The 20,704-nt window shown below is 38.4% G+C and overlaps 3 protein-coding genes across 11 annotated transcripts in view; 2 read left to right on the forward strand and 1 right to left on the reverse strand.

The window, feature by feature from the left end:
• The first annotated feature begins 2,612 nt into the window (after window positions 1-2,612).
• Window positions 2,613-14,186, forward strand: LOC127623783 (DBH-like monooxygenase protein 2 homolog). The gene is made up of 13 exons (XM_052098295.1): window positions 2,613-2,941; window positions 3,607-3,753; window positions 9,040-9,195; window positions 9,980-10,063; window positions 10,148-10,300; window positions 10,446-10,548; window positions 10,643-10,809; window positions 11,538-11,629; window positions 12,553-12,649; window positions 12,845-12,904; window positions 13,025-13,155; window positions 13,271-13,379; window positions 13,602-14,186. Exons 1-13 carry the CDS (start codon window positions 2,624-2,626, stop codon window positions 13,740-13,742), a joined length of 1,758 nt encoding a protein of 585 aa, XP_051954255.1. The 5' UTR covers window positions 2,613-2,623; the 3' UTR covers window positions 13,743-14,186.
• Window positions 14,187-14,967: 781 nt separating this feature from the next.
• dusp23a (dual specificity phosphatase 23a) lies at window positions 14,968-17,958 on the forward strand. Its single transcript, XM_052098347.1, has 2 exons — window positions 14,968-15,334; window positions 16,667-17,958. The coding sequence occupies exons 1-2, from the start codon at window positions 15,059-15,061 to the stop codon at window positions 16,862-16,864; spliced, it is 474 nt and encodes a 157-aa protein (XP_051954307.1). The 5' UTR covers window positions 14,968-15,058; the 3' UTR covers window positions 16,865-17,958.
• A 139-nt stretch (window positions 17,959-18,097) lies between these two features.
• Window positions 18,098-20,704, reverse strand: part of LOC127623813 (afadin-like) — a 167,743-nt gene continuing 165,136 nt past the window's right edge. For 4 of the 9 annotated variants that reach the window (XM_052098337.1, XM_052098338.1, XM_052098342.1 and 1 more), the window contains one exon: window positions 18,098-20,415. In XM_052098337.1, coding sequence (XP_051954297.1) covers window positions 20,259-20,415 — 157 coding nt within the window. In that variant the 3' untranslated portion in view covers window positions 18,098-20,258. The remainder of the gene's footprint in view (window positions 20,416-20,704) is intronic. The other 5 variants (XM_052098345.1, XM_052098340.1, XM_052098344.1 and 2 more) reach the window with 3 other exon arrangements.

Genomic DNA, 20,704 nt, shown 5'->3' on the forward strand with positions numbered 1-20,704 from the left:
TCCCCAAAACACATGGGCTTCATTCTGCAGTGACGTATTTAATCCATCTGAGCTGATGATGCTGATGGTCTTACAAAGTCGTGACAGTCTGTACTGAAATAATAACAAACCAGAAACATGATTTTGCCTTTAGATATACAGTAGCCTATTTTCTCTAACTATTGCCATTCAATTTTCTCATCAGAATCTCACTTTACATTTTTATTCATTTCAAGAAAACAAAGGACTACAAAGTGATACCAGAGTCAAAGATAGCAAATATAGCAATATGGGATGAGATGATCTTACCTGGAGTCAGACTTTGGATCCACTCACGCAAGATTTTGCTCATCGGTAATCTGAATAACCTGTTGATTATCAGGATCAATCAAGTGGATTTAGATACAATAGAGATAAGCTTTAGATTATTCTTGATGAACCAATATAAATGAACACACACACATAAAGGACACTTCCACTCACCACTTCTCTGCGAAGTCTTGATTTGCCTAGGTTATCATTTCTGAGCGTTTATCCCGTGTCTTGTTTATCTGGTTTTGATCTTGGAGTGTTTCCTCATTTGTACGATTGTTATCTGCCTGGCCTGACTTGGACTGTTCTTGGACTTCTGATTATTGCTGCCTGCCCCGAATTCTGCCTGTTGTCTGGATTACCCCTGCTGTTTGATCTACCTTGCTCTGTCTGCCCTGTTTGACCCCGCCTGTACGACCTTCCTTATTAAAAGCTGCAAATGGATTCTACTGAGTCTAGTGAATCATTACAAAACTAATGGATAAAACAAAAACAAAAAGTAAAATAATTTATGCACCCAAAATTAAGAAAATGTCAATGCAGTAAATGGCATTATTCCATGTCTGTGAAACTGTTCTATGCACTTTTGCATCAAATCTAATCTAAAACCTTTTAAAAAGTTTCCCCCATTCTTGTTTCCCAATCCTCCTTTTGCAAGCAGTTTATTTCATGCAATTTATTTTATGGCCACAATGGCTCAGGTGGTAGAGCGGGTTGTCCTCTAATCGCAGGGTTGGTGGTTAGATTCCCGGCCCACACGACACAAGTCAAGTCATTTTATTTGTATGGTGCCTTTCACAACACATATTGTTTCAAAGCAGCTTTACAGAAGATCAGGCATTAACTGATAAAACTGTAATGATCTATAATGTCGATGAATAATCATTGTGTAATTAGATAAAATACGATTGTTAATCGTGTTTAAAAATAAGTATTGTATTAATAACCCCAGTGATCAAGCTGAAGGCGACTGTGGCAAGGAACACAAAACTCCATAAGATGTTGATTAATGGAGAAAAATAACCTTGGGAGAAACCAGACTCACTGTGGGGGCCAGTTCCCCTCTGGCTAACATCATGAATATAATGCCAATATTACTTATGTATAGTGCAATTCATGGTATAAAATGATTAAACTAAGTAAGTGTTAAGGGTTTTGTCGATTTTGTTTGAACTGTAAGATTAATGACTAATGTCTTTGAAGTTCATCCTGTATTAACTGCAGAAGTTAAAATAGATGCAATTGACCTTGTTAATTGGCTGATGAAGGCTTTTGTTGGCAATTGTTAGTCGATGTATTCCATGTCAAGAGTGTAGTCCATCATTAGACCGAGGTGATGCAGGCAGAGATCAGTGAGGTGGATAGCAGTTCAACCTGGCCGGTAATTTCGGTGAGGTTCTGTGTGGTCCGTCCAAGGTTCAGACAATGGCATATGAAGTATCCCATGTCTTATGGTTGGAGTTGGCATCAGTTCATCCTCTGAAGTCCATCATAATAGACTGAAGTGACGACTCCACATGCCGAAGTGTCCTTGGGCAAGACACTGAACACCAAGTTGCTCCCAATGGCTAGCGCTCTGCCATCATTGGTGTGTGAATGTGTGTGTAAATGGGTGAATGAGACGCAGTGTAAATTGCTTTGAATACCATTAAGTTTAAAAAGGCGCTAAATACATGTCACATCACAGGACCCCAAAATAAGAAAACTTTCAGTATGAATAAAGAGAAAATATAAAGAATAAACCTAAATATGCACTCAAGCAAGCCTGGTAAAATATTTCCGAATTGTTTAAATGACCTCATAATGTTGCTAAGAAGAAAAAAAAATTCAATTACAATTTTGTGTCAAAATGTCTTAATTTTGTCAGTCCAATCAAATAAATACAAAAATAATCACGATTGATATTGCTTCCGGTTCAGTAACAGATAAAATATAAAATATGCTTGTTGTTTGTATTGTAGATGTTATTTTTGAAGCAATGTAAAACAATTAAAATGCATAAATGTGATGTGTCTTTGATGGTTTAATAAAGTGCTAATAAATAATTAATGTGACCATGCAAAAAATTGTAAAGCTCAATACATGTATCATCAGTCAAATCGTTGTGTTTACATTTAGTCTGATGCCACTATTCCTTGATTCCACAATTTGTTTTCAGTGTTTGTCAAAACCATGCTCTGTTTCTCGTTCATTGTTTTTATATAAGGTCACAATAATACTCCATGAACAGGTGAACTGGAATCTAATTCACAACAACAGAGAAAGAGGAGGAGAACTGTGACTCAATAAGAGTGCACTTTAGAGCAGTTTCAATTGCACAGCCTTCTGAAACATGTTAGAAAGAGACTACATGTCTGTCAGGTTTTTAACAGGAAAAATGGGCATATTATTTCTCGTCTTGCCCCTGGTCTTGCTCTCAGTTCAGTTGTCCTGGGCTCAGGAAGACCCTCTTCTCCCTTTCTCAGAAGTTCTGGACCCCAACCTCAAAGTGCGTCTGAAGTGGGGATTTGATGAGATCCAGGGCACCATCTTATTTGAGCTCAGCGTCACCACCAGCGGCTGGATAGGTTTTGGCTTCAGCCCCAAAGGAGGAATGACTGGAGCTGATATTGTCATTGGAGGAGTTGGGCTAAAAGGCAATTATTTCACGGTAAACTCAAAGTCTGAAAGATTTTGTACCGTCAGTCTTAAGAGCAATATTGATAACTGTCAATAAGTAAATTACAGTGGTGATACAATTTAAACAATACTTTATATAAAAAACGTTCATTTGGTATTCTTTCTTTACTGGCTGTACATGACATTAATGACATAATTAAATGCCTGTGAAACTGTTCAATACACTTACATTAAATTGAATCATAAACCTTTTAAACAATTTTTGCAAAATTTTCTACGCATCTTTTACATGCTGTTTATTTAATGCAAATTATTTTATGGCCTCACATTAATTGTCGGACAACATTAATTATTTGTAGACTACTTTTAATCATCAAAGGACCATTTCAAATGAACTAATAAGGGAAAACATTCAAATAAATCTCACCCAGTTACAGGACATACAGTGGTCAATATACATATTAAACCTAAAATATTTATTTGAAATAATACAAAAATAGTTAATAGACCTGTTATGTCAACTCCCCAGAGTCAAGCGTGTTTTTCTCCTGTTGATATAACATAGTTTAACTGGACATTTCCAGTTTGTTCCCACTTTGATCCAAGCAAATGAGCAATGATTTAGTAGTTTATCATTAAACATGTGCTGTTATGTGTGAACACATGATTTCTCATCATATTTATCATGTTGTTAAGGACCGACATGCTGAGGGGAATTCCATGCCTGCGGTGGACCAGCAACAGAACTACAAACTCCTGTCTCTAACCGAGTCCAACGGGACAACAGTCATGAAGTTTCAGAGGTCCATTGAGGCCTGTGATGTAAATGATTTACCCATCATGGTGAGCATTGCAAGTAGGATCAATTTCAATCAGCCAATCAAATGTTAAGGATAGAGAGAGAAGTGGTCAGGTTTAAGGTTGGGATTCTTATCAAGTCAAGTCAAGTCAAGTGGTTTTTCTTGTCGTTCAACCATATACCTTTAATACAGTACACAGCGAAATGAGACAACGTTCCCACGGTGCTACATAAAACAACATAGGACAAACACAGAATCACATGAGACTACACAGACTAAATAACATTTCTACAAAGTGCATGGGCAAACGTCTGCAAATACGGGACAGTACAATAAATTACTAAAAGGAACAGGACAATAGGCACAGTAAGAGACAGTGCAGCGCTGACCAGCATACATTTGTAATCTGAGTAGTGCAATAATCTTTCTAAAAATGGCAAATGTAAACATACATACTATGAAATAGTGTTCTATGGACATAGAAGTTATTGAGGTAGCAGCCAGGTATAAAGTGACAATGAGTTAAAGTGCAACTCTGGACATGCACAAAAGTTGGATGGTGTACAGGTGTGTGTGTGTGTGTGTGTGTGTCAGTCCAGTCTCTGAGTATTGAGGAGTCCGAAGGCTTGGGGGAAGAAGCTGTTAAACAGTCTGGCCGTGAGGGCCCGAATGCTTTGGTACCTCTTGCCAGATGGCAGATCAATATTTGTGTGAGGGGTGTGTAGGGTCATCCACAATGCTGGTTGCTTTGCGGATGCAGCGTTTGGTGTACATGATGGAGGGAAGAGAGTCCCCGATTATCTTCTCAGCTGTCCTCACTATCCTCTGCAGGGCTTTGCGGTCCAAAACGGTGCAAGTCCCAAACCAGGCAGTGATGCAGCTGCTCAGGATGCTCTCAATGGTCCCTCTATAGCACTGTTGCCTCACAGCAAGAAGGTCGTGGGTTCAAACCCTGGTTGCCCCGGCCTTTCTGTGTGGAGTTTGCATGTTCTCCCCATGTCTGCGTGGGTTCTCTCCGGGTACTCCGGCTTCCTCCCACCATCCAAAAGACATGCAGGCTAGGTTAATTGGTGTCTTCAAAAAAATTGCCGTGGATGTGGAGGTGAGTGTGAGTGTATGTCTGTCTATGTGTGGCCCTGCGATGGACTGGCGACCTGTCCAGGGTGTCCCCCGCCTTTCGCCCAATGTTAGCTGGGATAGGCTCCAGCCCCCCGCGACCCTGTACACAGGATAAGCGGTTGACGATGGATGGATGGATGGACATCTGGAACCCATTTTTATGCATATACTTGAAGATATTATATACTGTTTATATTATTATTATTTATAACACTATTGTTATTATTACCATCTCTATTATTACCACTATGATTGTTAATACTATTCCATTACCATCAATATTATTATCACTATTGTCAGCATTGTCATCACTGGCATTATTATTAACACAATTATGGAAATACCTTTAAATATAGTTTATTTAATACATGTTTTCTGATTACTATAACTGTATTATCATATCATAATTATATTTATAACCTATTCATATATAATAATAGATCATGTTTATTTCCTATAACTACACTTATTACATGTGATTATTAATATTAGATTCTGGAAATACATACCTATTACCTTGAAGGCAAGGATGTTATTGATACTCATAATAATTGCACAACAATTATTGTCTTTTTGGACAACTGCTCAGCTGTTCACAAACTGAAAGGAAATTATAGATCTGCTTTGTTCTTATAATGCTTAAATACTATAAAGTCTCTTGGCAGATTTTGGTCAAGAAAGTGTCAAAATGATTCAGTGACTCGCTCATAGCACATTAGATGCTAATTTGTCACCACCTAGTGGCATCTCCAGAAATGGTCACTAAACTAATCAATTAATGAAACCGAACAAATGTGTGAAACAGAAGCAAGCCACACCAATGTACCTTATACCACGTTTACCACGTGTCATATGCGGAAAACACAGAATCTGGTCATAAAAATGGCATTAGCAATAAAATGCTGAATGTCATGGAATATCAAATATTTGGATGAAAATGTATGTTTGAATGTACAATTAATAAATAGTGATATGTCCTAGATTGATAATTAAACTAAAAATAAGTATCTGATTTGATTGAATAAATAAATAAATAACCTGCAAGTGATGCGCACTTCAAAATGAATGTGTAGAGCTGTCCGCTCATATGCTAAAAACACCTCATCATGATTGCTCTTGTACACAGCACATACCGGCTATATATTTATTTAATTAAATTGCTTTACAGGGATTAATAAATCACACTGGGCCACAAAGCACACTGCTTATCTGGAGTTGAGAAACTACCGTCAACAACACACAGAAACACCAAAAATAAATGCTCGATTTAAATGGACACATGTGCTTTTGTTTAAATATTACACTTGTGGGGTGCATAAAATATCCTGGAAATCTGTGCCTTGAAAACAGTTGGAACCCTGTTAATACTATTGACGATATATTGTATTTGCTGGTATAATCAAAATAATACAACAATACTAATCTCTATGTATTGTTGAATATTTCATATACCACTAATACTATAAAACAAACATAATGTTTATTTTTTTTTTGAATGACAGAACATCATCGAAAACCATCTTGAAAATCATTTGGAATCGTTTATCTACAGTATAATTAATTGAAAAGGCTCCATTGTGTGTGTTATGCTTGAGTAACGAGGCAGACGAGGAAATGCGGATCCAAACGCAGCTTGAACTTTATTAGACGAACCAAAACAGGAAAACACAAAGGAACAACCCACGATGGGGAAATTAAACATAAAATAGGAAACTACACACGACGTGAGCAAAACAGGGTACTCGAGGAGGAAACACACACCGGGTTGACATCAAACAACGATCGACGAAGACTGAACAAAGACACGGGGTATAAATACACAAACATGGGAAAAGGGGCCAATGAAAGAACAGAACTCAAACAAGATAATAAGGTGATTAACAGAAGCAAACGGCAAACTAATGAGGGCAGGTGAAAACAATGACAGGGAACACGAACGCTAACAGAGGACTATGGAGTTACATAAGGGACTAAAGTGAAAACTAAGAAGTGCAAAAGTGACAAGATGGAAAACAAGAGGGCAACAGTGAAACAAGACAGGTTAACCATTACATAGCCCCCCCCCCCCTCAAGGATCGGATACCAGACGATCCTTGACAACAAAAATCCACAAGGACAACATGAGGGCACCAGGGGCAAACAGACAGTACAAGTGGGCACATGGGCAGACAGGCAGACCAGGGGGGCACACTGGGCAGGCAGGAAGTCCGGGGGGCACAGAGGGCAAGACAGGCAGGTCCGGGAGGTGCCAGGGGCAGACAGGAAGTCTGGGGGGGAAATGAGACAGTCCACGAGGGCACGAATGAAGGTGAGACAGTCCACGGGGGCACAAGTGGAGATGAGGGTTAGGGGCCCAGGGAGGTATCGACCGGGCAGGGACAGGTTTTGATGGTCTGGGAGCGGGCCACCAGGCAAGGACAGGTTTGGGGAACCTGGGAGGAGGCCACTGGACGGGGACTGGGTCAGGAGGCCAGGAGGGAGGACTCAGGACGGGAACAGGGTCAGGAGGCTTGGGTGGAGGCCACAGGACAGGGACTGGATCAGGGGGCCTGGGAAGAGGCCACGGGACTGGGGCTGGGTCAGGAGGTCTGGGGCGAAGCCACAGGACAGGGACTGGGTCAGGGGGCCTGGAAAGAGGCCACAGGACGGGAACAGGGTCAGACGCCCTGGGAGGAGGCCACAGGACAGGGACCGGGTCAGGAGGCCTGGGAGGAGGCCACAGGATAGAGGCCGGCTTTGGTGGCCTGGGAGGTGGTTGTGGGCCAAGGGCCGGTTCAGGGGACCTGGGAGATGACCACAGGACTGAGGCCGGTTTTGGTGGCCTAGGAGATGGAGTGGCCACAGGGGAGGCCGGCGGAGCCGCGTGAGGCGGAGCCAAGGAGGACCTCTGAGGCGGAGCCGAGGGAGGTGATGGCTCAGAAGGCCCAGAAGGCGGAGCTGAGGGAGGCTCAGGAGGTGGAACCGAAGGAGGCTCAGGAGGCGGAGCCGGGGTAGGCGGCGCCGTGGGAGGCTCTAGGAGCGGAGACCAGGAAGACTCTTGAGTCTCTGGGGGCAGAGACGTAGGAGGCTCTGAGGGTGGAGCCGTCGAAGGCTTGAGTGGCTTCCAGAGCCTCTCGAGCCTCCTGCAGCTCCGCCCCCCGTGACATGCGTGGCCGCTGGCTCGCTCACTGTGACAGGCGTGGGCCCTGGCTTGCAGACCGGGGCAGGCGTGGGCCCTGGCTCGCAGACCGGGGCAGGCGTGGGCCCTGGCTTGCAGACCGGGGCAGGCGTGACGGGGGGGCCCCAGACAGCTGAAGGGTCTCCACAGTGGGTGGAGGGGTAGGGTCCTCCTCCACGACGCCCACGGTGAGCTGTGAGCCGCAAACTAGTAGGGTCGCCTCCAGGAAGTCGCAGAGCGTCCAGCCGTGCGTTGCCTGTGGCAACCGCTCCCTCAGCGCCGCGTTCAGATTGCCCCTAAAGAAGGCCACCAAGGCTGAGTCCGGGAAGTCTGAGACACTCACCAAGTTCAGGAAATCGTGGATGTGGTCTTCAATGGGGCGGTCCTCTTGCTTTAAGCAGAGCAGAAGGTAGTTCGCACGTTGGACTGCTGGATCCATGGGTGGGTCGATCGTTCTGTTATGCTTGAGTAACGAGGCAGACGAGGAAATGCGGATCCAAACGCAGCTTGAACTTTATTAGACGAACCAAAACAGGAAAATACAAAGGAACAACCCACGATGGGGAAATTAAACATAAAATAGTAAACTACACACGACGTGAGCAAACCAGGGGACTCGAGGAGGAAACACACACCGGGTTGACATCAAACAACGATCGACGGAGACTGAACAAAGACACGGGGTATAAATACACAAACATGGGAAAAGGGGCCAATGAAAGAACAGAACTCAAACAAGATAATAAGGTGATTAACAGAAGCAAACGGCAAACTAATGAGGGCAGGTGAAAACAATGACAGGGAACACGAACGCTAACAGAGGACTATGGAGTTACATAAGGGACTAAAGTGAAAACTAAGAAGTGCAAAAGTGACAAGATGGAAAACAAGAGGGCAACAGTGAAACAAGACAGGTTAACCATTACAGTGTGAATATAGAAAAAGTTCAAAGAGTTTCGTATTTTTTTTTCTGTTTAGATTTTCGAGCTGGTATCAGTGAGTGTCTAAAATATAAAAGGTTTTTAGCTCTTTTATCTTTTATCCCATAATTAGAATCTTCCCATCAAGCTGATCTATGCATATGGACAGACTGATGACATCACATATCACGGTACCACCAAAAGGGGCACAAAGGAGTTGAACCTGTTGAAGTACATGCCTCGTGTCACCCCTCCAAACAGCAATTATTTCGACATGACCATGGCCAATGTAAGAAAGATTTTTGCTTTTTGTTATTGTCTTTGCCTTTTTATAAAATTCAGAGTTTACAACATGTAAACAAGTTTTCTTCCAAGTTTGACGAAGGCATTAATGGTTTATACAAGTCAGAATCTCTTAATAATGGTAATGACGTGAACTCAACATAAACATCAAATACCTTCTGATTGGCTGTGATTGTGTTGCAATTGTTTTGCACAACATTTTCACTTTCAGTGTGGACTGAAAAAAATTCTTGTCACAAGAAACTTGCTCTTGAATATCAATATGTAGATTTGTTTATTGATTAACTTCCCTGACAGAAACTTGACAGATAAAAGATGCCATGCCAGCAAGACCGGATTTTGTATCGTGTTGATTGAAAGTTTGCTGTGATCCTTGGGGAAACAACACCTAAAATGCAACTAATCATGCTGATTTTTTATTATATTATTTTTGGACTCTTCAAAGTACTTGTGTTTGAACGAGTCCAAAAAGAGAGCTTGAACACTTACTGCTCCAAAAGACCTTTTAATAAACAAAAATGTGGTTAACATTTGGACACAAGAGTCTTGATGTAGACTCTTGTGCAAGGTCTCTTTTTAAGATTTGAGACATTGTTTAGTCTCAGCACCTTAAACACACCATGCTGGTGTGCTTGTGTTTTTGATAAACGGAGTATAAACTACTGACTTCATAAACAACGCAACTTTAAACTTTCAATTTAAATTGTCAAAATTCTGGAACTTTTATTGTTACCCATTATTTGAGTTACATAAATGTATAATCATTTCAGTTCACGGTACCAGCCAACCAGACCTACTATCACTGCAAGATCATGAAAGCCCCAACCTTTAATCAGAAACAGCACATTTATCGGGTGAGTCCATAAACTTCCCACTCACAATCTATCCATCGACATTTCTTAACCTCCCCAAAACTGACTTACTCTTGGCATCTCCAGATTGGACCGGTGATTGAAAATCATGATCTAGTTCATCACCTGCTGCTGTACCGCTGCCCACCAAGTGTTACACAGCCATCTGAATCTAAATGCTACACCGGCGTGAATAATGAGTGTATGGAGGTCGTTGCTGTGTGGGGAGTTGGAGGAGGGGTCAGTCTCTATTTAAAAAATAAAACCTTACATTTCCTTATTTTTAATGGTAATAGACTAATATATAGCTCCGCAGTTTAGGGGTCTTATTCACGATTGTTACGCAGAAGAGAAAAAAATCAGCTTTTATTTTCATTTCTCTCAGGATTTTGATCTCCCTGCAATGGCAGGACTTCCAATTGGAGGAAATGTTGCCAATTTTCTCTATAGACTTGAAGTGCATTACAACAATCCAAATAAAACTGCAGGTACTTACATGTCAATCACATTGCAATGACTACTTGAGGTGTTTGGCTACTGTTATGAAAGTAGATAAAACAGTATTTTATCTTTTTTACACAGGTCGAGTTGATAACTCAGGTCTACGATTCTATTATACTTCTGAACTCCATCAGCATGATGCAGCTGTTCTCATGACAGGACTTGGGGTGTACCCTGGGTATGCCATCCCACCCAATGCCAAGTCTTTCCTCACGTATGGCCTGTGTGACACTGCTTATATTCCACAGGTACACGTTTATCTTACCTCCCATCAAAAGACTGAGATAGCACTGAACGCATAAAACCTTTTGTCTTTGAACACGCATGGAATTATTTGCAGGAATTAGTGGGTCCACAAGATGGCAATACTCACATTTAAGCCGTTGCTGTCATGAAGAAACACTAGAAGAAGAGGTAATCACCGATAAATAACAAGAGACGAAGATAAAAGCAACAACAGTGGATTTGCACATCAAGAGTGTGTGTGTGTAAGGAAGTCAGGAGACTTTCAGAAGCATGTTATCAGTCCGCTAGGAAGTCTGATTACTACATTGAGATTCCCTACTTTCATTGGATAGTTTGGAAATGCCCATCCCGGTTTGAAAACGCCCACAGATTTGAAAACGCCCATTGTTGTTTTGTCCATGAAATGATCATCCCCACTAAACATCAAAGATAGTGCTATCGTAAAAAATGTCCATTACTGGATTTTGTCCAAATTTGTCAGGCTAATGGCATCACATCTTTTCCATTCTTCGAGCTTTATTCTGAGACATTTAGGAGCAAGTAAACGAGATATCCCCAAGAAGAAACTGTGGTTGGTTCACTACATTTCGGTCAGACGGTCTCTTACTCTCTGAGTGGGTGGGTTTTGGCCAGAATAAACTGTATTTTGGACCAGACCTTTTTCCGTTTGGCCTGTCTACACAAGACTAGCATATGATTGAATAATCCGGTCTTGTTTGATGTTCTACAGGTTCTGTCTGAGACTCCACAGGATCTTCAGGTGTTCTCTGTGATGTTGCACACACACTTAGCTGGACGGAAGGTGCGAGTCGGACATTTCAGGTAAACATTTCAGTGTGAAAGATCCTCAATAATGTAAATATTGACCAATGACTGTCATTTTTCACCCAAAAATGACAAAAAAACATCATAAAAGTACACATTAGTCCATACAACTTGTACACTATATTGCAAGTGTTCTGAAGACATATAATATGACGTAACTCTAAAGTCTCATTCGCACTTCCACATATTCAAAATTGCTGCATGCATCATGATTGGTTAAAACACATGAGAAAGAACCAATGGTGCTTTGCATCATTGATGTACCATATTTGAATATAAATGATATCTGAAAGCTGCAAGGAAGGGCAATGTTTGCAGTGAATTGCAAATTAAATGGTATCATATGACTTTTATTTGTAATACAAGAGTCGTATGACAATTCGGTATAAGGAATAATGCAGAAAAGAACAGTTTGGACAAGAGTTCCTCCTTGTCCATTATCCTATTCATGGATAGTACAACCTACAGAGACTTTGAGAGAGAGCATAGTTTCTACACAATGAAAATCAAAACATAAAAGCGTGTGCTGCACCCATGAGGCATCTCAGATTTGCCTTTAACGTGATTAACAGTACAAAAAAATTAATGCGAGTTAAGCACAGACGAACAAAGAAAGCAGTTAAGTGCAGTGCAGGTCATACGGAGTTCAATGTGGTCAATGGCACAAGTTGGTACAAAAATAAAATCAAGAAACTTTAAATTTCCTTTACATATCATTTATGGTGCCATGCACAAAATTGCTTTGAATGGATTGAAAAACGTATTAATTAGACTCATATATATATATATATATATATATATATATATATATATATATATATATATATATATATATATATATATATATATCACAAGTTAATTGCTTAAAATGTCAAAAGGAAAAAAGGGATGTTTAGTATGTTGTTACTTATCTTTTTCAGAGCGGGAAAACAGATTGATTTCCTAGCCTTGGATGAAAACTATGATTTTGAATACCAGGAAGTGACGAACTTGGGGAAAACTAAGACAGTGAAGTTGGTACGTTTTTAATTGGAATTGTTAGTAACAATCTAAAACTTACCATACTGTTCAGTTTACAATGGTTTCAGGCATAAATATGTGCCACATTTATTTATTAGTCAAGCCAAAAACATGGTCTAGAAGGCATATAGTTTATCTAATAATAATTAGTAGTAGTAGCAAGTAAAATAAAGCAATCTTTTCCACAAACAGGGTGACAAATTACTGGTGGAGTGTACGTATCACACTGCAAATCGCACCAAACTCACATGGGTCGGTACTTCACAAATATAACTACTTTTCTTGTAGGCTTCTAACTATACATTTTTTTAATGTTATACTTAATATGTGTCTCTCATATAATGGCATGTAAAATTTATTTTCTGCCTGCAGGGGGGGCTCTCAACATCAGATGAGATGTGTTTGGCTTTTCTGTTCTACTATCCAGCCTTGAATCTGAGCGGCTGTTTGAGCTTCCCTAATTTATCAGCTTTAAGAACTGAGATGGGAACACCAGATCCAATGTAATCCAATTACAAACACTAACTTCATCCTAATCTGATCCTTGATTGCACTTTACAATTTGCTCTTGCTTTTGTGACTAAAAATGAATGTGGATTGTATTTGAACACTTTGCAGAAACTGGCTCACAATGATGTCCACAAAGGCTTGGAATGACACGTCTATCAATCAGTATCAACAAACACTGAAAAGAATCAACCAGGTTGTTTTAGTTACTGACTCATATGTAAGTGCCCACACCTACATGCATACAGTACATCAAAAACACAGTGACAACTACAGTACCTGGAATATTCATTCACGCACAACACCATTAAATGCCTTCCTTCTGCAAGAAGATGGACAATATTCATTTTATAAATTACATTAAGCAAACTACATCGAACTCAGTCACATTACAAAGTATAAGAAACAGTTGTCTTTCCTTTTTGTTCACATGTATTTTCAGAAAAACATGTCACGGAATACTGGGACGATTCCTGATCTTACTGTCATGCCGCCTGCACCCTGCATGAGTGGTTGTGCCACCAGATGTCTTGCTTGGATGTCACTTCTCATCTGGTTGACAGTGCAGTGGGCTTCCTTATGAAACTTTCTTGAGCAAAATAGTGATGTTAAATGATCATTCTAGCTGATAACTCCACAGATTAGAGCAACTTGGAAACCAGAACCTGAGAACATTCCTTAAAATGAATTGAACTTCTTACAAATCATATCAAGAAGATGGAAATAGTCTTTACACTAGAGGTTAACCGATAGAGAATTAGCAGATACCGATAAGGTGGAAAAGGCTGATAACCGATTAATGGGGCAATAGTTTTTTAAATTACAAGCATTTAAATGTTATAGTGCAATTCTGCTTAATTTTAGGTTTCAACTTGTTAATAAGTTATGTTAAAATGTAGTTGATTATGAAATATATTATTGCACATAATCATAGCATTACAGAAAATTACAATTGTGCTTTTTTAAATTAATTTCTCACACTGCATTTTTTAGAGGCTTAAATGTGATTAAAACTATTGTAAATGGAATATAAAATAAAATATACACTTTCACATGTATTTATGCTTGTATGAATATAGTGGCACACCTTCCCCCGTCTTTAACGCTCAAAAAATCAGCTCACCTTAACTTTAACACGATGGGTGAATGACATGAAACAATGGCCAGCTTGAGGTGTCATACAGAGATATTTTTAATGACTTTCTGTTGTCTCTTGGAGTTTCATGAGCACAGAGGCACATACCTCCACAGCCTGAAGGTAGGATGTTGCGTTTATGAATTAAGTGTTCTTGTTTTAAAATCTCCCCTGTCTACTTCCAGTTGGTATGACATCCCCTGATCACTTTAAAATACTCATAATTTTCTGCAACTCTATAATCTGTAAATCCATTTCGCTGCTAGCCTCCACATAAACACCATAGAGACCTATATAATACCGCTAGAACGGAAGTTCCGAGACAACATTTTCAAGATGGCTGCGCACTCGCTTGTCTGGCGCATAATCGCCAACTATGTGACATTATCTTTAAAAAAAACTATTAAAAAGATGTCTTGATACAGCATGATTCTTAATTATATTTCTAACCATTTGAGGCCATGTAGATAATTGACAGCATTGCATTGTTTCTTCATAGATTTAATACTATTTAAACCAATATTATTACAAAGATGCATACTTGCATAGATGGATAGACAGACCTCACAGACAGACCGACTTACTAGTACTGGGCGGTTTGTTATGGTACAGTAATATCATTGCACTTTTTGGTACTTCTTTGTTAGTCTATATATCTAAGACTTACCTGACAGTCTCACAAGACACGCCCATCCGGTCAGTGTAATTCTTCAGGTTACTTACAGGTTTACTGCTGAGGTCTCAGTTTACTACACCGATCGAATATGTCGCACGTTACCGGCACACCACCAAACTTCTCCTGGGTCGTACCTCAGAAACTCGCTGGACTGGCCTGGCCTTCAGAAACGGCACATTATAAGTTCTTGCTGGAGAATGGAATCAAACATCTGGTGTGCTTGTGTGAATCGAAACCACCAAATCACGACACCTGTCCCGGGCTGACATTGCATCACATCAGTATAGTGGACTTCACGCCGCCGAGTCGGTCTCAGATACAACGATTTCTGAGCATAGTGGAAGGAGCCAACGCAAAAGGCGAGGTGAGGCTGTAACGGTATATTTAAACAGTTGGCGCTTACAACAACAGTGAAAAGTGAGGAAATAGTTAAACTTTATTGAAAAGTTTTTAATTCAACATTTATGTCTTTGAACTGTTTCTTGTGAGACCTGATGGTTGTTGTGTCACTCCGGGGTGTTTATGTATATTTTTTATGTATTTTGTTGTTGACTGTTACTTTTTACTGTACTGTTTTGAGCATCAATAAAAAAAATCTCAGGGTGTTTTATTTTTATTACTATTTGAGACACTAAAACGTATAATCTTTTTAAGTCTATAGATTGAATAATAATAATGAAAACCCGTCGCAGAAATGTCTAGTGATTAAAAAACAAAATCCTTAAATAATCAAAAACGACTGTGATTGGTTCATCCTTACCAGCGCAGAGAAAGGTAACAGATACCACGTGACTCCATAGTAGCCTGAACAATTGCCTACATTCATTCTGAAAATGATTGTGAGACTTCAGTATCAGTTGTAGTGGAAATATACAGTAAAAATAATATGTATAAAAATATTTTTAATTATAATATTAATATTTTTTATAAAAAGTTTTATCTTATTTGATTAGACAACATATGACGCTCATGACATTTTCTATTCAACTTGATTCTGTTATTGGTCGCAATAATCACTAATACAAATAATTGTATTAAATCCACTGATCTATATATATAATATATATAGATCAGTGATTAAATCACTGAAGTTAATAAAATAATATGGTAACACTTTATGATTTTCACTAATAGGTCACATTATCCACTATAATTATTATTAAGCCTACATAATGAATCAGTTGATCAAACAGTTTAATGGTGATTGTGGTGTAGTGGGCTAAAGCACATAACTGTTAATCAGAAGGTCGCTGGTTTGATCCTCACAGCCACCACCATTGTGTCATTGAGCAAGGCACGTTGCTCCGGGGGGATTGTCCCTGTAATAAGTGCACTGTAAGTCGCTTTGGATAAAAGCGTCTGCCAAATGCATAAATGTAAATCTAGAACATTCATCTAAGGGTGAATATTATTTGATAATTTGCTATTGGCATTTCCAAAAAAATAAATAAATAAAAATAAATATGATGTCCTCACATAATATCTTTTTAAATGGATAAAGATCTCCACTTCACTATATGGATGAAAAAATTAACACTACATCTAACTGTATTCCCCACCCATATTTGAGTGCACAATAACTAGTGATCTGTTCGATGCATTTTATGATTTTTGTTTACGGCACTTAATAATCTAGTGCATCATAGGCTGTTTTTCTATCCACATAAACCTGCTTTTGGCCACTTCTCCTCATCAGGGCGTTGGGGTACACTGTATGCATGGTCATGGCAGGACAGGGACCATGCTGGCCTGCTATCTGGTGAAAACACAGAACATCACTGGTCTGGAAGCCATCAGAGAAATCCGACGACTTCGGAAAGGGTCCATTGAGACGAATAACCAGGAGAAAGCAGTGACAGACTTTCATCAATACATTCAAGCTGGTTCTATGTAAACGGCACACCCCACCCACATTTAAATCCTTATGATAATACTAAAAGTCCCAAAATGTCTCATGTTTTCAACTACGAAACTTCAGTAATAAAGCACTAATCCATGCATGTTTCACACACACTGAGTAATGTATGATTGCAGTGTTCTAAACACAGGTGGAATGTGTTCGTCAAGAATACACACCCATAAAGAAAAAAGGTAACAAAGCACAGCTACTTTGTGCAACTTAAACTAATTTATATGTAACCTTGAGTATGGGTGATTTTAAACAGGGTTGGGAGGGTTCCTTTTTAAATATATTCCACTACAGATTACAATATACATGCTGTAAAATGTCATTTGTAACATATTCCATTAGATTACTCAAGGTCAGTAACGTATTTTTAAATAAGTTGGATTTCTTCTTCAGCACTGGTACATTTTCTATCACTTGTTTTTGACTATAAAAACAGTAAGACAAAATACACCTGTTAAAAATACATTCTCTGAAAAACATAAATATCTTATACAATGTTATTTCTAAAACAAAATAAATAAAATGTATCTTGTTTTAAGGATTTTTTTAAATATTTTTACATGAAAACAATACCAAAATTATCATCAAGAATATGATTTTTGCCCCAATATCAAAGGTCTTGTTAGAAAAAAAAAGAAATGATGATCTAACATGAATTTTCTTGATCAAAAATACGATCGTGCCTGGTGACATGTCCATGTAATATGGCTAGAAATAGCATTTTAGCTTAGCGTAAAGCTGACAATTTCTGTTTCTCCAAACATATTTCTCTTTCTGCTCGTATGAATGTAATACATCATAAGAAAGTGTTTCACCGCTGTTCAAATGCACTTTGGATCGCATCATTTATATGTATAAATGTTTTCCATCTGAAAATACTAATGTCAATAAAATGCAAAGTAATCAAAATACTTTTTGAATGTAACTGTATTCTAAATACCAATGATTTAAATTGTAACTGTATATTTTGTATTTTAAATACGTAATCCCATTACATGTATTTTGTTACTCCCCAACACTGTTAAACCACAAGACTAGACCCTGTTCAACTTCTTTATAATAAAACTGTCTGAGTTTCGAATGGCATAATGCCATACTACTCTCACCATTTCTGCCATATATACAAATGTCAGAAGTACTAAGATCTCAAAGATTGCCTTTTTATTGATATAATTCTCTCTTCAGCTGCTACCATTAATGAGGCCAATTTTAGATTTGAATAGTCTAGTTAATCTTAAATGCAATATAAATTGGGTCAAAGACGTGATACGATTAACGAGCTGAGATACCCAGGCCCCTCCACTTGATGTTATTAATAATATAATACAATTTTTGATGAAAATAATATAAAAAATAAAATAAAAACTGTATTGCTAAGAACACATTTTAAATTACATAAAAAATAAATGGACGTTGGACATTCTTATTTGCCATTGAGCCAATTGACAATTCTTTGTATGGAGGGCCAAATTACACCAAATCAAGTAATTAAATATATTTTACTAAAATAAATTAATTTACTTAAATACATTTTAAACCATGTAGAAAAAGTAAGAGAAATGTTGGCAGAAATAAATGCTGTAAAATGACAGTAACATTGGCTTAGGTCTGGGAAAGAAGGTCATTATGGAAGAGGATGTCCAACTTTGAAAGGTGCCTGTCATCGAATATAGTGCCAATAACCATAATCCTGTGAACTAAAAGACACCAAGCTCATGCCTAAATGAAAAATTAACCAAAAAATTATGTTAAAATGAAAATGGATGCAAAGTAGTTCTACAATTTAATTGAATTATTTAGGGATTTAATTCACTTCATTTTTAAACAAACAAACCAATAATGTAATTATTTAAATATTTATTTGCACTCCTTATTCTTGTAGCAACAACTATGTGTGGACTTCAACCATCCCCATAAACAATTCTTACAAAACACCCAGACAGTTTTCAGCTTTTTGTTGTTGTTGTTGTAAAATCCTTATTTATTTATGATTTACAAAAGCCTACAGTATGGAACAACCATTAAAATGAATCAAATGAATTAATCTTTAACCTAAAATGAAAACACGATGGCAAATATGTGTCAGTTTATGGTTTTTAAAGTAAAAAAAAAAAAAAAGAATCGACAAAAGATAGACACATTACCTTTATGCATCATTTGAATTTACAAAGTTGTGTTCTCTGGAAAATTATTTACACAGGTGCCAACAGGTCTCTATGAATGGAAAGATGTGGGTGTTTCAAACTTTGAAGACAACCAGATCTTTCATTTAAATAAAGTCTGCAATACTGTAAACTGAGGGGACCTAGTCAACACACAATTAAAGAGGAATAGTGGCTTACTCTGACAGAAACTACAGAACACATATAATCGTCACGTTTGTTGCTCTTGCGTCAAATTTCAACTGCAGACTGACCAGACATATAAATACAAACAAATTCGTAACTATGTCAATATGGTTCAAATAAATACCTCCTAATCAAAAGGCTCCTGTGTTTCATTATGACAATCCTCTTTATTTAAATCATATTTTTTACATTATACTTCCATCAAACTTCGCCAGTGTCAGCTGGCTGCTGTGTCAGTGGCTTATTCATCGTCCAAACAAAATGTGGGGAATTAGAAAACTCTAAACGTTATAAAAGTGGTAACCCTCAGCACTCGTGGAATGACAGACTTGAAGACGGTCCAGTAAAAAGAGAAAAAATACAATTCACAAATGGCTCACGCAAAGGTTATGAAAGCACATTATTGATAAAAAAAAAATAATAATAATATTTGAATGCAGACACAAGGTGTGTTGGAAAGGTGCCTGTGTATCAGTGAATGTGGAGGGACAAGAATGACAAAAAAAGTGCGACAAGAAAAATGAAAGCTTCCTATATAGGTTTCATTCATCTGTTCGATAATATACACGACCAATTCTGTCCCCTGTTCTGTACTGCGGAGATGCTAATGTTATTCTATTATATCGGCACTTGCTCAAAAACAAAGTGGAAATATGTAGAAATATCATAAAATAATAATAATAAAATATCCCACATGACTGCCAATTAAAAAAAATTAAATGAGCAAAGACTGCAGGTTTTTTGGGGAATAAAATCTCACAAACAAAAATATACCCCCTTCATGTCATTTCAATTTTCTTATCAATATAATTAAAACAATGTACAGTGCTTTATTATAATATATATTTGATACTTTTGAGGGAATTTACGGACTATTGTCTCTTATTGCAACAATGCAGCTAAATGATTCTTAACCGTCCAGTTCAATAAAACCAAAACAAAACTCGGAAAATGAGTGGGAAGCTCTAGCTAGATGATGATTTTCCAGGGATGGGTTGGATATTGGCAATAAGTCCTGCTTGGGCTTTTTGCTACTGTTTTATGTTAAGTTCATTCTCCAGTTCCATGAGCTTCCGGGAAGCTTTCACCTTGTTTGACACTTCCTTTCCTTGGGAGAAGAGTCTCTGGCGCTCCTTAAATGTTAAATTTTCTGGGGCTCCACTTATTGTGTTCTCCTGGTCGGGACCACTGCAATTATACAACATTTCATCAGCAACGCCTGTTTAAAGAATAGTTCACCCAAACTTTCTCAACAAACATGAGTCTACTGTGTAAGACTGTTTTGCAATCTAAAAACAGCAATTAAAGAATTAAGAAATGTACGACTGGTTCCTCTTTGTAGATGGGTTCTTCAACCACACCCAATGTTTGAGCTCAGTGCTAGATCTGGAGTTAACTGTGTTTGTGGAGGCTTACAGAAATGCCATAGCTTGTGACGTAAACCAACCATGAGATCAACTTTATGTTTTGAATGTAT

The sequence above is a fragment of the Xyrauchen texanus genome, chromosome 30, assembly GCF_025860055.1.
Source record: "Xyrauchen texanus isolate HMW12.3.18 chromosome 30, RBS_HiC_50CHRs, whole genome shotgun sequence".
Lineage (NCBI taxonomy): Eukaryota > Metazoa > Chordata > Actinopteri > Cypriniformes > Catostomidae > Xyrauchen > Xyrauchen texanus.